Below are 15,094 nucleotides of genomic sequence, written 5' to 3'. Positions count from 1 at the left end.
ACACCTCGACGCCACCACCACGTGGCAACATCTTTCCTTGGTCGCTTTGCATTACTCACCTTAATTCCATCACTGGGCGGCGTGCATTGCGCAATGAATTTCGGCATCATCTATCTTTCTTATATCTTTATGCGGCAGGCACTCGTCGGTTTGCCAAATGTTCGGCCATCGCTGAAGCTGCTTAATATCCATCTGTCACGATTACCATCTCTTGCTTGGTAGATGATGCGACGGTTCGAAACCCAGCACACAGTCGAACCCCGCGATGAGCAATCTCCCTGGCGCGATGAACCAATATCGACTTAAGACCCTCCATGAGGACTCCGCGGCACGGTTGAGGCGAAACGACAACGCATGCCGTTTTGCAGCCGAGATGGTCCACCAACAGGATATCTGGGAGCACGGTTCCATCCTCGCTTCCTGCTCCCCTCGGTGTTATTGTTTGTCGTGGACATCCCCTAATTTGATTGAACGACGTAATGCGCATTTTATTAATCGATGAGATTGGAGTCTCGAGTGGAGGGAGAGGTTTGGAGGCCGGCGCGCTTTGAGGGATCGTGCCCGAGGAGGGATCGGGGGGACGTCAGGTCGTCCATGTAACAATAGTGGTCTCATTGGGAAATGACGACTTGGTTCGAAGAAGACAAAAAGTGGCGACTTTCTTTTGGGAGGGTTATGGATTTTCATCTCCGGTGCTTTGATTTTTCTGGGCAGAGTCTGTTTTTCCTGTCTTGTTTTCCTATGATGTAACTGCTTCGCTTCTTCTCTTCAGCCAAGAAGGCTTTGGTTCGTCAGAGGGGATTGATACCACTTGTGGAGGATGCTAGCAATGCTGAAGGAAGGCGGACTTGGTGTTGCAGAAGAGATGGTGTGGTGATTTTGATTAGGATCTCGAACGGAGGTGAGAAGACGTCTTGTCTGGAAATCTGGACATATGGACCGGGCTTGGAGAGGAGGGAAAGACCCTGATGTCATTTTGAACGGCCGAAATTCCTTGATGAATGGATTGAAACGAGACCCTGGATATGTTGTATCAATAGTCCTTTAAACCACATAGCGCGTTCTTGAATATGAACTTGATGATTTTTTCCCATGATTTGAAAGCTCCCCCGGAAGCCTTGTTTGAGATGAGCACTCTGAGGACAGTCCGTCCGTTGCATCAGCCTCGAGAAAGCCAGGTAAGAAAGAATAAGGTAAAGAGGCGGACATAGATGGACGGAGGGAAAGAGAGGAAGAGGAGGGAAAGTAAGAGAATCAACCACGCCTGAAAGCAAAGCCGTATGGGAGAAACGGGTGGTACGGGTGATGCGGAAATCCGAAATCTGCCTGCCACTCTAGATCTTCACCAGCCGGGTTGGACGGGCCGGCTCCATACAAGGAGTCGCGGCGGAATGGCCCTGTTGAGCCATGCTATGCTGCATGCAAATCCGTCAGACAGACGGGCGCGGGCGCTTATGCCGGCGGCTATTTGCAAGCTCGTCTGTCTGAAACATGGCACCGACTTTCCATAGTATGTATGCACTTTTGGGCAGCAAATGCCACTTCAACAGCAGCACCGCGCGGATCACATCGCCGGCTGTCCCACGATACAAGGTTACAGAGCAGAGCTGAGTGAGGAATATGCATTGTTTGTGTTTTTGACAACCCAATACAGCACAAAAGAGAAACTAGCTTTACACTGAATGCCGAAACCTTCCAAGAGTATTTCCTCCCCTCGAGGGGAGATGATGCGTCGCTTGTAAGGTCTGTCCGCCCCCCGGCGGACATGATTGACCCTTTCCGTTATTTACCCGATGATTATTGCCTGCCCATCATGCTGTTGAGAAGACAAACAGCCCAGTGGCAAAGCAATATGTGCTTTTTTATTTCCCCCTTCGCAATCGCTGACCACATGATCCGCAAACAAACGCTGCTTTGACAAGCCCCCTATCCCCGACCCGAATCAATCAAGTGCTCTCAAAACCACTTTCTCCGGATTCCTCCTTGGGATAGGGGCTGTCTGTCCTGTGCAGAAGCGTACATCGCTTAATCATCGTAACGCAACCTAAAATTTCAATGGCCCATTACTCCATGCTCTCTTTAGCCGTGAGGAAAGACTCAGATCTACAAGACTTTCCCGGGACCCGGAGCCCGATCGAAAAGGTTTCCTTCTTCTTGACTGGCTTGAATAACGCCAGTTGCTCAGGAAGGAAAGCCGCCAGGAGCTGGCGGGGCTGGCGGGGGTGGTGGTGACTGGCCGCCACCGTTACCACCAGGCGACGGTAGGCCGGGAGCTGGTGTCTGTTCTGGTGCGGGAACAACCATGGGGCCTTTGGGCACCGAGATACGGCCTTGAAGCTTCTCTCCTCTTATCACCTTTTCAACTTCAGACTTATCAAGCGTCTCGTAGTCGACGAGAGCTTGTGCGAGTAGATCGAGCTCTTTGCGGCGCTCCGTTAAGAGTTTTCTGCAGCGCTCGTACGACTCGTTCAAGATGCGCTGGACCTCAGACTCGATCTGGGCCTTGGTTTCACTGCTGAGGTTCTCGTATCTGCTGGCGTAGTCCATGTGTCCCAGCTTGGTCGACATGCCCAAAGCTGCGACCATGGTGAAGGCGGTATGCGTTGCACTCTGGAGATCCTGTACACGCATTATTAGTATATCGTCTGATGTCAGCTTTCACTGCATGAACTTACACTGGAAGCACCACTGCTCACGTTGTCAGCGCCGTAGACAATCTCCTCGGCCAGCTTGCCGCCGAGGGCAACATCGATCATGGAGCGGTAATTTTGCACCGAGAAGGAGTACTTGTCCATCTGCGGAAGATAGGCCGTGTGTCCTAGCGAAGGACCACGGGCCAAGACAGTGACTTTGTAGAGAGAGTTGGCGGCGCTCTTCGCCTCTCCGTTCCATAGCATGATCAGAGCGTGGCCAGCCTCGTGATAGGCTGTCATCCTCTTCTCTTCAGGCGTAATGACCATAGTCTTGCGCTCAGCGCCCATGATGACTCTGTCCTTGGCCCAATCGAAATCCTTGATAGAGACAAACGACGCTTTGGCCCGACTCGCATGCACGGCTGCCTGGTTGACGATGTTCTCAAGCTCGGCTCCGGAAAGGCCAGTTGTTGTCATAGCGATAGCCTTCAGGTCGACATCCTTGGCAGCCTTGACCCTCTTGGCGTGGTGTTGAAGAATGGCAAGGCGGCCACGAACATCAGGCAGTTCCACGTTGACGTGACGGTCGAAACGACCTGGGCGTGTTAAAGCCTTATCCAGAGACTGGGGAAAGTTGGTGGCAGCCATGATAATGACACCACTACTCTGATCGAAACCGTCGAGCTCGGTGAGAAGTTGATTGAGCGTCTGCTTGACGTACGTCGCATCCCGCGCATTGCGCTTGCCGCCTATAGCGTCAAGCTCGTCAATGAAGACAATCGAAGGCGATTTTGATTTGGCGGCTGCGAAGAGTTCTCGAACCCGCTTGGCACCGACACCAACGTAGACCTCATCAAATTCACTGCCAGACATGTAGAAGAAGGGAACGCCGGCCTCACCCGCAACGGCTCGTGCCAAGAGTGTTTTACCGGTCCCCGGAGGACCAACCAGAAGGACACCCTTGGGAAGCTTGCCACCGAGAGACGAGAACTTGTCCGGGTTACGCAGAAACTCGACCATTTCCTGAAGCTCTTCCTTGGCATCGTCACAGCCATGGACGTCGGAAAATTTAGTCTTCTGGTTCTCAGCTTTGGCCTCACTATCAACCTTGGCACTACCAGCCCGCTTGAAGACACTCAGACTCTCGACCAGCATGGTGATAACAACCAGACTGAGGTACGTTATGAGGCAAAACCACAGGATGAACTTGCACCACCGAAAAAAGGAACTGCCAAAACTTTCATCGACAACCACATGCAGAGGACCGTCCTTCGCACCAGTGGCCGTTGCAGTCTTGTTCACGGCCAGGTTCCCACCACGAGATCGGGCGGCGAGTGCTTGCTTGACGGCTTGAAGCTGTGTAGGGGTTAGATCTCCAGGAAGTTTGTCCTCGACATGTTCGTTCACGTTAGCGCCGCCGGGGCTCAGCAGCGACAAAGCCTTCTCGTAGGCTTCATCGGCGGCGGCATTGGAGGCGAATCGCCCAGAACGGTATCTTTCAACAATAATCGCAGGCATATTCGCCTTGACTAAGGCCTGGTAGAAGGCATTTTGAGCAGTAGCACTTGTCGGGTTCCGGTTCGCAGTCTGTTCCATGTGGGCAAGCAGATTCCTAGACAAACCTCCGGTTTGAAGATGGCGTCGTTGTGCAAGGGCCATGCTGATCAGCGGGCTAGAGAAAATAGATGGGCGTGACAATGCTGTGGTAGAGAAAGAACGACCGACTGGACTCTGGGAGTAAAGTCGGCGCGTAACCGGGTTCGAGGCGAGAAGAGCTCCACCGGCCATGCCGGCGATGGAGTTATGGATGTTGAGAACAGACGGGATGTATCGTGGGGCAGGCGCGGCCCGAACAAGGGCAGACTCGAGCCGAGGGTCGCGGAGGAATTCAGGCAGCTCAAACTTGGCGGGTTGCACAGTCGAGGTTGTATGCGACCGCGTGGTAGCGGCCGAACGACTCGGTTCAGCCTTGGACCGCACTTGGCTGAGGGGCGACGATGGCGCTCGGAAGGGCATGAGCAGAGTGGTGGCCATTGAGGGCCAGAGCTCTGTCGTCGCAGCAGCGATGCTCGGGAGGGCTGGCGCTTGAAAGGCCATGATGCACGGTGTGACGACCCGAGGCCGGGTAAGACTTGTAGTGTACAACTATCAAAATGTCGATGATGGTGGGATGATTGATGGTTGTTGAGTGGACGGTGGAGGAAATGGTGAAGGCGGAGCAAGCTGCTGCCGCGGAGGCGAAGGAAACGCACTCGCTTTCAATGGTGGAATGGAAAGTGCTAATGGAGGAAGCAGCATTGGCTCCTCAGCACCGGTGCGAAGTGCAAAGACTGGAAGACTGGTGCAACTGGTGACTGGGGCGACCCGAACAGTGACGATGATGCTGGTGTCCCAACGAAACCCGGCGATCGGGGAAACGGAGCACCGTTACTGCGTCTAACCCATTTGACGTTAGCGGGCTGATTGGTCATTTATTCTATTCAGCCAGTCGTCCACTTGCTGGCTGATTATGTAATTACCAACCGGCATGCTACGACAGTTCACGTGGTGCAGACGCTATCCGGTAGAAAGATAGTTGTGACCATTAAGGGTCGGAGCTATAATAACCCAATTCTCAGGCATCTGCATCTATCAAACTACTGGCGCCCTCCCCTATTCCGCCACTTCCGCCACGGCGTTCCTCAACACTTCAGAGCCGTCCAGCATCATCTGCACGCCCTTGGCAGTGTCGTCCTTGGTAAGACCCTTGCGGATAGCCAGCACGTTGTCAACAATGACCGCGTCAATACCCTCTTTGACTTGTCGCTAAAGAGCAATAACCATCAGTAAAGGGGGTCCTTCTATGAAACCCACAGAGAGTGAGGAGCGATCAATGAGAGTGTACTTACCTGGACTAGAAGGGGGTCGTTGTTCTGGGCTCCGTAGCTGACGCACACCAATCCGCTCTGCTTGACTACCCGCACCAGTCGCGGGCTGTTGACGAATGGCCGCGCCACGCTGACGATACCCAGCAAGTTCCAGCGGCTGGCAAAACGCACGGCCTCCTGCAGGCTGCTGGCACGGATGTCGCCTACGGGCGAGCAACCCGCATCCGTCAGGAACATGATGGGTATACTCGGCTGCTTGAAACTGAGGCACAGGCAGATGTCGGGGTTGAAACTGCTGAAGATGAGGTTGCGACTCTTGGCCAGGTCGTACACCTTGGTGAGGACCGTGTCGCAGAACGAGTTGAGCTCCACGGCGTAGATGTCCATTTCGTGCTCCTCGCTTTCATGAAGCATCGGATACTTCAATTCAATGTTGAACCCGACGCTCTCCGGCAGCTCGCGGAATAGGTCCTCTAGTGTAGCAAAGGGCGCCTGGATGAAGTTGCCTCGGGTGTTGGCTTTGTAGCCTTTTGCCTGGAAATCCCGAGTGTGTTTCATGCGCTCGTCAAGTCCTCCGTTGCCATCACCTGCGAAGCCCATGGAGGCCGATCGTTGGCGTGGTCCGGGTGAGTTGGTATGAATCTTTCTTTCCACCATGGCCTTCTTGGCTGCCTCTTGACCATCTCGGCGCGGCTTGGCTTCTGGATTGATATGCAAGAACTGCTCCAGCGTCAATGTGTGCACAGGCGCATCAATGCCAGTCTCACTGACGAGAAAGTCGTGGTAAATGACTGGCACATGGTCTTTGGTGAGCTGTACGTCGAATTCGACGTAGTTGGCCCCAAGATTGGCCGCGGCGATGAACGAGGGAATCGTGTTCTCTCCAAGTTGCAACGACTTGTTGGTCGTGACATTCTTGCCAAGGCCTCGATGGCCGAAAACCATGGTCGACGACATCTTCTTCCAATACGTCTGCTGCGAGTTGACTTCCATGTTGGGATGCGAGAAGGGTGTGATAACCAAGAAATTGAAGTTGACGGTACCGATGACCTCCAGATTTGCGGCCATGATTGGCACGCAAACATCACCTTGGAGGCTCATCCGATTGCTGCCCAGGGTCGGGCGCACAGAAGAAAGCAGAGCAACACCTCGGCCAACCTTAAGCTTCTCGTTTCCAGAGTATGTCGGCACAATGTCGAACATGAGCTTTACTTTGGAGATGCTTTGCGTGTGGAACAGAATCGGCTCTGTTGAGATGTTGTCGTGGACCGGAAGGTCAATGATTGTAGGGTCACCAGTTGCGCCCTGAGCCGAGATCACGACCGAGAGAGCAGTGTCCAGTTGGTTGTTATGGGCCTCTGCCAGGGGCACGCGATCCAATTTGACGCCTTCGGTGTTCTTGCGTATGTCCATGGACCCCAGACTGACCAGAACCAAGCTGGAGTCTTTCAGGTAGCGATGGCCGAAAGACTTGACGGGCTCGGCAGGGCGTGTGCTACCATTCGAGCGCCGGTCGTCCAGTGACGACATTTCTGGGGGCGAGGTGCCCGTCTTGGAAGGCGGCTCCTGATCGTCAGGTCCGCTTCCCAAGGTCTCGGGGTCCATGTTTTCCAGGAGCAAATCGGCAATTGGCATGTGACCACGAAGGGCAGCGTGTTCTTTGGCAGTCCAACCAAAAGAGTCAACCTTGTTGACGTCAGCTCCGGCTTCCACCAGGAGCTCGGCCACAGGCAGGTGTCCATCAACAGCTGCAATGTGCAACGGCGTCCATGCAAATGACTTCTCGGCGAGTTCCAGGTTGACTCTTTGCTCATCTGTGCCATCTAGAAGGATCTTGATAATGTCGACATGGCCGAATCTAGCAGCGATGTGCATTGCAGTCTCTCCTGTGTTGTCTTGCCAGTTGATATCGACTCCAGCTTCGACAAGCATCTTTACGATATTCGTGAAGTTAGACTTCGCCGCTATGGCGAGAACGACACTTGACTTGGAGACGTCACCGCGAGATTGCACGGCTGCCGAGCTACCCCCGCGCCAATTCTCCCCCTCAAGCAGGGTCTTGGTTGTCAAAGGATGACCGCCTATCACCGCAAGATGGAGTGGCGCGTTGCCCTCTTTATCCTGCCATTCGGGGGCGTCGATGCCATTTTCGACATCAAACTGGCCCCATTCTTGCATTTTGGACATGATGATTTGACAAAGTACCACGAACCCGAACTGTGCGGCGTAGTGAAGTGGCAAGCGACCCAATGAATCTCTCTTCGCAAGAGCCTGGCGCTGCTCGGGCTGCAAGCAATCGAGGACATACATGAGAATCTGAACAGCTTCATCATCCTTTCCTAAAAGATTTTCCTTGATCCCGTTTTCTGGGCGACCTGCCGGGGTTGCGTAATGGCTGTTGAAGTGAGAGCCAACGGGAAAAGAGACAGTGTTGGAGTCAGTATCGCCAGCATCTGCCGACTTGCTCCGGCCAATCTGGATGACTAGGCGGTGAATGCAGTTGCGCTCGTTCAGATCGTCCACTTCTTCTAAGAACTTGACTTGCTGCAGCAAGTATGCGATACAAGCTCTCGAGCGGGAGGATATGGAACGCTGTAAATTGTTGAGCAGCATCGCCTGGGAGGCGGGCTCCATGTTGACCAGATTTGCGTCGGCCAAACACGTCTGCAAACCGGCGACATCGTCTGCTCTTATGGCCTGATCGACCATCTCAAGCGTAGCCTGGGGGATATTCAGCATGGCCTTGACGGATGCTCTGCCGAGGGATCGCGCCGAACGCGCCGATCTATCCGACGCATTGTCGTCAAGATTCTGCGAGTCGCCCAAGACGGAGAGCCACTTGTTGATTTCGTTGACAAGCCTGACGGCAGTGTGGTCCTTGGCGAACGGTTTTGGATCTACTTTGGTGGTGATGTAACGATGTTGCGTGGTCGTGTTTGTCGGGATTTTCTTGTCCAACTTTTTCGTGATCTTGACGAAGCCCCTGCGGTTGATGTCGCCAAAGAACTGGAGGTTTCTCAGCTGATTTCGCAGCTCGAGAAGGGCGCCCATCAGCTCTTCGACCTCGTCGTCGTCCAGGTCGGCAATGACTTCCGGGCTCCTGCCATAGCGGTCTTGGAGGAGCTTGACGCTGCGGTGCGCTTCGGCGAACTTTTTGTTGTAGAACTCGTCGACATCCTCGAGATTGCGATCCAGGGCGAAGAAGAACTCTGTGGGGAAGGGTTAGGTGACCAATCGGCCTCGGTAAACGCCCGAGGAGAGTTGTTGCCCACCTGCTAGATCTGCGTTTTCCCCCGCCGTCGCCGTCGCAGCGGCCGCCTTGATCAGCTTCTTCAGGCCCTTGTAGTTGATGTAGGAAGCCGCCCACTCGGGGACTTGGTTCCTCGGAAGATTCCGGCCAAACTTCATGTTGCGTGGGCTACGTGCAAGTTGGACCGCAGTCGGGTGTGTAGAAGGTGCTCGGGCGGAAGCTTTCGCGGCCGATGGTTATCGTGGGCAGGGGTGTCGTGTGTGGTATTCCGCTGTATCTCTAGGAATAAAGGTATGGATCTGCCATAAGTTTAGCAAGGGCAGCAATGGCAGAGCGTGTGGTTTGTATGGCACTGGGCTCTTCTTCTCTTACACTAGGCTGTGGCTCCACGGCCAGGGGATGATGTTATGAAAGGCCGGCGGGCTTGAAGGAGATGATGTTGGGAATAAACAGCAAGTCTATAGCCATTGGAGATATAGAGGCAGTGGGAAAGAGAACGAAGGCAAGAAAGCGAAGTCGCAGTTGGCAGCACTCCCCGATAGCATGTGTGCGTGTGCGTGTAGGTGTAGGTTCATACATCACAACTGGATCCCTCCAGTACAAATTCAGGGTTCTCGGCGTGAGCCCATGCAGGCTGGTAATTGGCCATTGGTTGGCTGGGTGGCTCGCTGCCCCTCCTCGCCTATCGGTACACGATCCGGTCACCCCGTAAGTCTATTTCGAGGCACCTCCCACTCACCACTTGTCGCGTCTCGCCGCCAAGTCACAGCAATTGTATCCTACATAAACTGCCCCTTCTTGCCAACAAGAGTCATGCACATGACGAAACCCACGACCCAGTCTGCCAGTCGCAAAGATTTCTTCCAAGGCTGTTTTCCAGCCACAGCCATGGGCGTCTAAGCAGGTAAACCGACAGCCCTGAAGTCTAATGAAAATTTCCCTCCAAACTCCAATTTTGTCCGTTCTGTCCATTTTGTCCATTTCCAGTTCCACCTTCTGCAGTTCCACCTCCTACCCACCACGTTCTGTCTTGTCAGACTCACCGTCGTACGTACCTCGTCATGTGTCCAGTGTCTCACCGACTCTTCCGAGCGTGAAGCCAAAATCAACGGCCAGATTGCATTGCATCTTGATGGGTAGGGTCACGCGGCGCCACGTCCCCAGTACCCCAGCTTCTTGTTTCGCAGAACCAGCATACATAAATGGGGGCGGCAGCGTAGGCTAGCGTAAGCCCAGAGACCTCCTTCCACGTGATCTAGAGGGATATCATTGCAACGAGATACAGGAATACCAGTATACATCATCTATGAAGTATTTACAGCTGTGGTCGCCCATGCTTACTATGTATAACACCAATGCCATTATATAAATTCAAGCTTGGGCTATTGCTGCTTGAAAACGCAATTGTTCGCGCGGCAGCAGCTCCAGTTGCTGCTCGGTCTTTTCATTTGGTGTCTTATGTGAAAGGCCGAGAATCTGGTTTTCTTTACGGAGCTTGTCTCTTCTCTTTTTTCTCTCTCTGAACATTTTGACGGCGAATGCCTTCTTCTTAGGTGTTTTCAGCTCCTCTTTGGTTACCCAGTCTTTGGGCAATGGTATGCCGGAGGTCTCTAACTCCCTCAGCCAAGTTCCCAGCTCGTCTATACTCTGGTGGTGATATTCGTAAATTTTGGAAAGCGGCATTTGGTACCAATTCGGATACATTTTTCTGAGGTTGCGCTGGTCCAACCCTTTCACGAAAGAAAATAACATGGCCCTGGTGGCGTCCTCGATATCCTCGAGCCGTCCCTCGACGTCGATGACGTCTGGTGATGCTTCTTCCTGTTGAGTCTGTATTCGCCTCGCTGTGTTTGGGCCATCTTGATACAAGCTTATGAGTGTGCCAAACTCAATGTTCTGCCAACACGCAAAGTCCTCTAGTTGCTTCGCCAACTTCTGGTCAGGCAGACCCAGCAAGAGCTGACGCCGCAAGAACTGGCACCGCCAATTCATCTTTGCTGATAACATATCCTCTGATAACAGATCTTTCATGTTGATACCCTGAAGAGCGTGGAAAACGGCTGGGTAACGTTCGTCCCGCCGGCGGTTTGGCCAATCGACTGGTGGCAGACGAGATCGACCCTCATAATGGATCCTGGTGAGAGCATAGATGATGGACACTTTGGCATGAGCCTCAATCCTCAATGTCTTCTCTTCTAATGACTGGAAACGCTTTAAAAGTGCAGCCATCTCCGGAATGCCGCTGATAGCCTTTGCTGGCATGGCTGTTGTCGGAGAGTCGTATGAATTCTCAGCAAGCGTGGCCAGCGCACGGGACAGCCGCTTACTGTAACGGTCGCCCGTGGCGAGCGAACTCATGGTTTCACGGGAGACATCATTAACCTCGGTGAGCTCAATTCCGGCTTGTGTGGCGATGCGGAGAGACCTAAACTTGCGTAATATCGCCCGAAGCGATTTCTTCACACCGCCAACGATGGGGGTGTGCGCGAGGCCGGATAGATCAAATAACGAATAGAACATTTCGGATACTGAACGGCACAGGGGTCCTGGTGAACTGCTGTGTATAGTTTTCAACAGAGCCTCGAAGTTCTCGAAGTTCTTGACAAGCCCTTTGAGTAGATTCCGCGCACTTTGTTGGTCCAGAGAAGAAAGACACCGAGAAAGGAGATCTTGGATCGTATCGACGGATACGAAAAGACCTCCGCGAAGAGAGGCCACAAAGGACATGCTGGCAGTACGAACTTGGCCGAAATGAAGCCATCCCCGGATGAGGCTTTCGAAAACCTCATTTCCGCGTGTAGCTCGCTCAACCCATGCGCTTTTACGGGACGCACAGTTGGCCTCCGCCCACAAACGGCCCTCCACGCTATAAATGGCTTCCTTACTCGCAATTCGGATGTGCAGGCCATCTTCAGCCACGCCTCGCATCCGGCGCACGACATTCCGGAACTGCTCGATGTCGTTGGCTGCCACTGCATGGTTCAACAAGCACACTATCGTCTGTTGAGTCGCGGGCCATTTGATGTCATCGAAGTAAGAGTCAACCACGGCTTGCGCCAGGTCTGGGCGCTGGATTCGATTGAAGCCAGCAAGCAGTGCATTGTAATTATGGATGTTGGGCGGTGCGCGCGACACCAACAGGTTGTGGCATATTTTCCCCACTGCTTCTTCGGCACCAGCGGCTTGGTTGAAGATGCGTCGGAAGGAATCATTCAGGAGAGCACGCGCCTCGGCAGCCTCTGCTGGGTTGGAACGTGGGTTATCATAGCTTGGATAGTGAGGGCCGTTTCTGAGCTTCTCAACCTCTTCCAACAGGTTCCTCTCTTTCTGGGCCTCAGCTGTGCTTTGGGGCCTCTGGTCATTCGCTACTCGGCACCGCCAAAGCAGTTGTCGGACCAGATTCTCTATAGTTTGGGTAGTCTTTGCAAGTTGTGCCGGAGTACTAGGATGCCTGAGTTCAATGCCAAAGTCTTGTTCTTCCGCCAAAATCGCAGCTTCGATTGCAGCCCAGTCGTTTTGGTGTTGAAAGGAGGAGCGCGTGCCGCTTCTATACACGCGGGCAGCCGAACGGGCCAGTTCGTCGAGAAGCTGATGGGTGCTGGTCAATGAGCTACCGACTTCTTTTTCTGATGCCCCAATCGGTATCCCAGTAGAGTCTGAACAGCCATTTGAGGATTCGCGAGTCGCTGCTTCGTCTTGGTTCGGAGCGTCCTGGACAGCGAGACTGCCCAGGGCAGCGCGGGCCCTATCAAGCTTTTCGTCAAGATCGTTCTTCCTAGCTTCCTTTGCGTGGGCGTCGACCACGGCGGCGGTGCCTAGTATCGTGGTGTAGCATGCTGTAAATAGATCGGCGGGTGTCACTCTGCGTCGGGATACTGCAGTCGCGCATCTTCGGGTTATTGTGGTGGCGGTATGGAGGCAGCCCCGACAGCGACAGGATGACTGGGCTTGGGCTGCTCGGGACCATAGGGCGTGCATAATAATCAAGGCATGGTCGCCGTGACAGTAGGCTCTTAGTTGAGAAGTCCCTCGTAAACGATAATTTTGGCATCACTGAGCCAGCCGGTCGGGAGCCCGGTAAGCGGAGGTCAGTGCTCAGGACCGCCTCCTAAAGCCCCCCACCCCACCTACTGAATGGGATAGTGTGTGCGTGAACCTGAACATTCCAGTACTTGGGTGAAGGCCGCCGGGCAATCTGATAATTGATTCTTCATAGTGTATAATATAAAAACACCCAGGCGTTGAGGAATCCAACCTGGCAATTGGATCTGAGCGCGGACTTCAGGTGTTTACTCGATACATAGCTAAGTGTGTGAATGATAGAGCCGTTAGGTACATACAAGTAAGCTAATGCCTTATTGCACAATTTCTCCAGCATCTTTGCATCCCTCTCCGCACACCTAGACCACAAGGAACCTAGAGTGGCATTCGCGATGTTCTCCCTTGCATTAACAGCAGAGCTTACGGGGTGAGTCGTCGTGTATTTCTCCTGTATTCAGAACATATGCTTACAATCCGTAGCGTGACCAATCTCCGGCCCAAGGACACCGAGGACAGCCCATTCTGGTACACCTTCACGGTCCAATGCACATCATGCCGGGAGACGCATCCCAACAACGTGGGCGTAAGCCGGTTTGTATGGCCAGACCGCTCTCCTCAAGGAATGTTCTATGAGTCGTTTTGCTCATCATGCATACACAGGACAACAACGAGATGAGCGGAAGCAGGGGCGAGGCCAACTTCGTGTGGAAGTGCAAGAACTGCAAGGTCCGTCTTCACATGAACAGAACATGATTTAGCCGCCTTGTTGTTCTCATAAGCAAGAGCATGCATCTGACTATGATATCATTACCAGCGAGAGTCGTCTGCTTCTATCGTGGTAGCGCCCAAGGCTTACGAACAGGGAGAACCGGCCAAACGACAGGAGATTATCCAATTCGATTGCCGGGGTCTTGAGTTCACCAAATTTCATCCCGAGGTGAGGAACTTAGCCCATCTATAGCAAGCCGTAGTTCTTGTTTCTGTTGCTAACACCTCGGACGCGTAGGGTCAATGGTTGGCAGACGGCCTTGATTCGAACACCAAGTTCGAAGAGGTGGAATTAGAGGAGGGGGAGTGGTTCGACTACGACGAGAAGGCCAACGAGGAAGTCAGTATCAAGGATCTGGTTTGGGAGATACGAAGAGCTTGATTGGAACCAAGATCTTCCGAGAGATGCAGAGGCCAATGCCCTCATAGAATAGAATTATCAAAACACCAGACATGGAGAAATCCAATCTGCCCAATCCGACTCGCGGTTGTAGCTACATATCCACGGAAATTGAATGCGTGCCCATGCGGGCGTGCCGTGCCGGCCATCTAGACATGGAAGGCTACCAACTTTGGGACGTGATATGTGGGACTCTAAATTCCTTAGTCATTCTGCTTTTAGCCAAATCCGCCAGCCGCAACCCAAGAAGATTAGAGCTCCAAATCAGGCGCGATAGTTGAACACGAACCGACGAGATCCTCCCAATTCTCGCTCAACAAACTGCCCAATATGAGTGTAAGTACTGAAAACGCCTGCACGGAAACCTGTAGCCTGGGCCTCTAGCTGACCATACACACAGTTCATGCCCATCAACCCGCGGCCGATGCTGCAAGACCTGTACGCTTTTCCCCCTACCACCTACAGCCTTTCTCCCCCAACACACGCCTCCAGCACGACGTGTTCGCGACCGAAGCGCAACACGAGCGAAAACCTCTAACCCGATGATGACTAACCATATATCCTCTTCGCAGTGTCAATAAGGACATCGTCGTGCGACTCAAGTGGGGCGAGACCGAGTACAAGGGCCGCCTGGTCAGCATCGACAGCTACATGAACATCCAGCTCACCGGCGCGCAAGAGTTCATCGACCAGAAGTTCACCAGCGATCTCGGCCAGATTCTCATCCGGTGCAACAATGTGCTTTGGATCAAGGGCGCCGGCCAAGGGGAGGGCGGCAACGACGTGAAAATGGACGGTTGATCGGGGTCAGGAGGAAAAAAGACACGGGATCGATAAACGATGTGAGGCTCATGCACGGAAAATTGAGTCTAGCTCTGCGTTTCTAGCAAATCGGGATACCGCGATACCCTCCCTGTTTGACGGTCTGGACTATTGGCTGGCAAGCTCAAGACACCAACAAAACGAGGCTGGCAGAAGGATGACATCGTATCACGACTGGTGGTGACGGGGTATAACTCGAGGCTTGATGGGACGGATTGCTTCGCCAGCATAAGATATGCTCCGTATGGATCATGGCCACCCAGGAACGGATTAAATTAGAAATCAAGCAATGGGCGTTTTGGCTGGACGTATT

The 15,094-nt window shown here is 53.3% G+C and overlaps 5 protein-coding genes across 5 annotated transcripts; 2 read left to right on the top strand and 3 right to left on the bottom strand.

Moving 5' to 3' along the window:
- Positions 1-2,181: 2,181 nt before the first annotated feature.
- On the bottom strand, positions 2,182-4,730 carry PG998_009356 (ATP-dependent metallopeptidase; the record flags this gene model as incomplete). The annotated part of the gene is made up of 2 exons (XM_066876172.1): positions 2,182-2,619; positions 2,676-4,730. 2 exons carry the CDS (start codon positions 4,728-4,730, stop codon positions 2,182-2,184), a joined length of 2,493 nt encoding a protein of 830 aa, XP_066728328.1.
- Positions 4,731-5,285: 555 nt separating this feature from the next.
- Positions 5,286-8,908, bottom strand: PG998_009355 (glycerophosphodiester phosphodiesterase GDE1; the record flags this gene model as incomplete). Its single annotated transcript, XM_066876171.1, has 3 exons — positions 5,286-5,438; positions 5,522-8,709; positions 8,773-8,908. The coding sequence occupies 3 exons, from the start codon at positions 8,906-8,908 to the stop codon at positions 5,286-5,288; spliced, it is 3,477 nt and encodes a 1,158-aa protein (XP_066728327.1).
- Positions 8,909-10,121: 1,213 nt separating this feature from the next.
- PG998_009354 (pentatricopeptide repeat domain-containing protein) lies at positions 10,122-12,728 on the bottom strand (the record flags this gene model as incomplete). Its single annotated transcript, XM_066876170.1, has 1 exon — positions 10,122-12,728. One exon carries the CDS (start codon positions 12,726-12,728, stop codon positions 10,122-10,124), a length of 2,607 nt encoding a protein of 868 aa, XP_066728326.1.
- A 455-nt stretch (positions 12,729-13,183) lies between these two features.
- PG998_009353 (uncharacterized protein) lies at positions 13,184-13,941 on the top strand (the record flags this gene model as incomplete). Its single annotated transcript, XM_066876169.1, has 5 exons — positions 13,184-13,218; positions 13,272-13,374; positions 13,452-13,517; positions 13,606-13,728; positions 13,798-13,941. The coding sequence occupies 5 exons, from the start codon at positions 13,184-13,186 to the stop codon at positions 13,939-13,941; spliced, it is 471 nt and encodes a 156-aa protein (XP_066728325.1).
- A 348-nt stretch (positions 13,942-14,289) lies between these two features.
- On the top strand, positions 14,290-14,760 carry PG998_009352 (LSM domain-containing protein; the record flags this gene model as incomplete). Its single annotated transcript, XM_066876168.1, has 3 exons — positions 14,290-14,295; positions 14,360-14,397; positions 14,532-14,760. The coding sequence occupies 3 exons, from the start codon at positions 14,290-14,292 to the stop codon at positions 14,758-14,760; spliced, it is 273 nt and encodes a 90-aa protein (XP_066728324.1).
- Positions 14,761-15,094: the final 334 nt, after the last annotated feature.

The sequence above is a fragment of the Apiospora kogelbergensis genome (assembly GCF_038363985.1).
Source record: "Apiospora kogelbergensis strain CBS 113332 chromosome Unknown utg000006l_segment0_segment0, whole genome shotgun sequence".
Classification (NCBI taxonomy): Eukaryota; Fungi; Ascomycota; class Sordariomycetes; order Amphisphaeriales; family Apiosporaceae; genus Apiospora; species Apiospora kogelbergensis.
The sequence above is the reverse complement of the archived record's forward strand: the minus strand, read 5'-3'. Positions and strand labels throughout refer to the sequence as shown.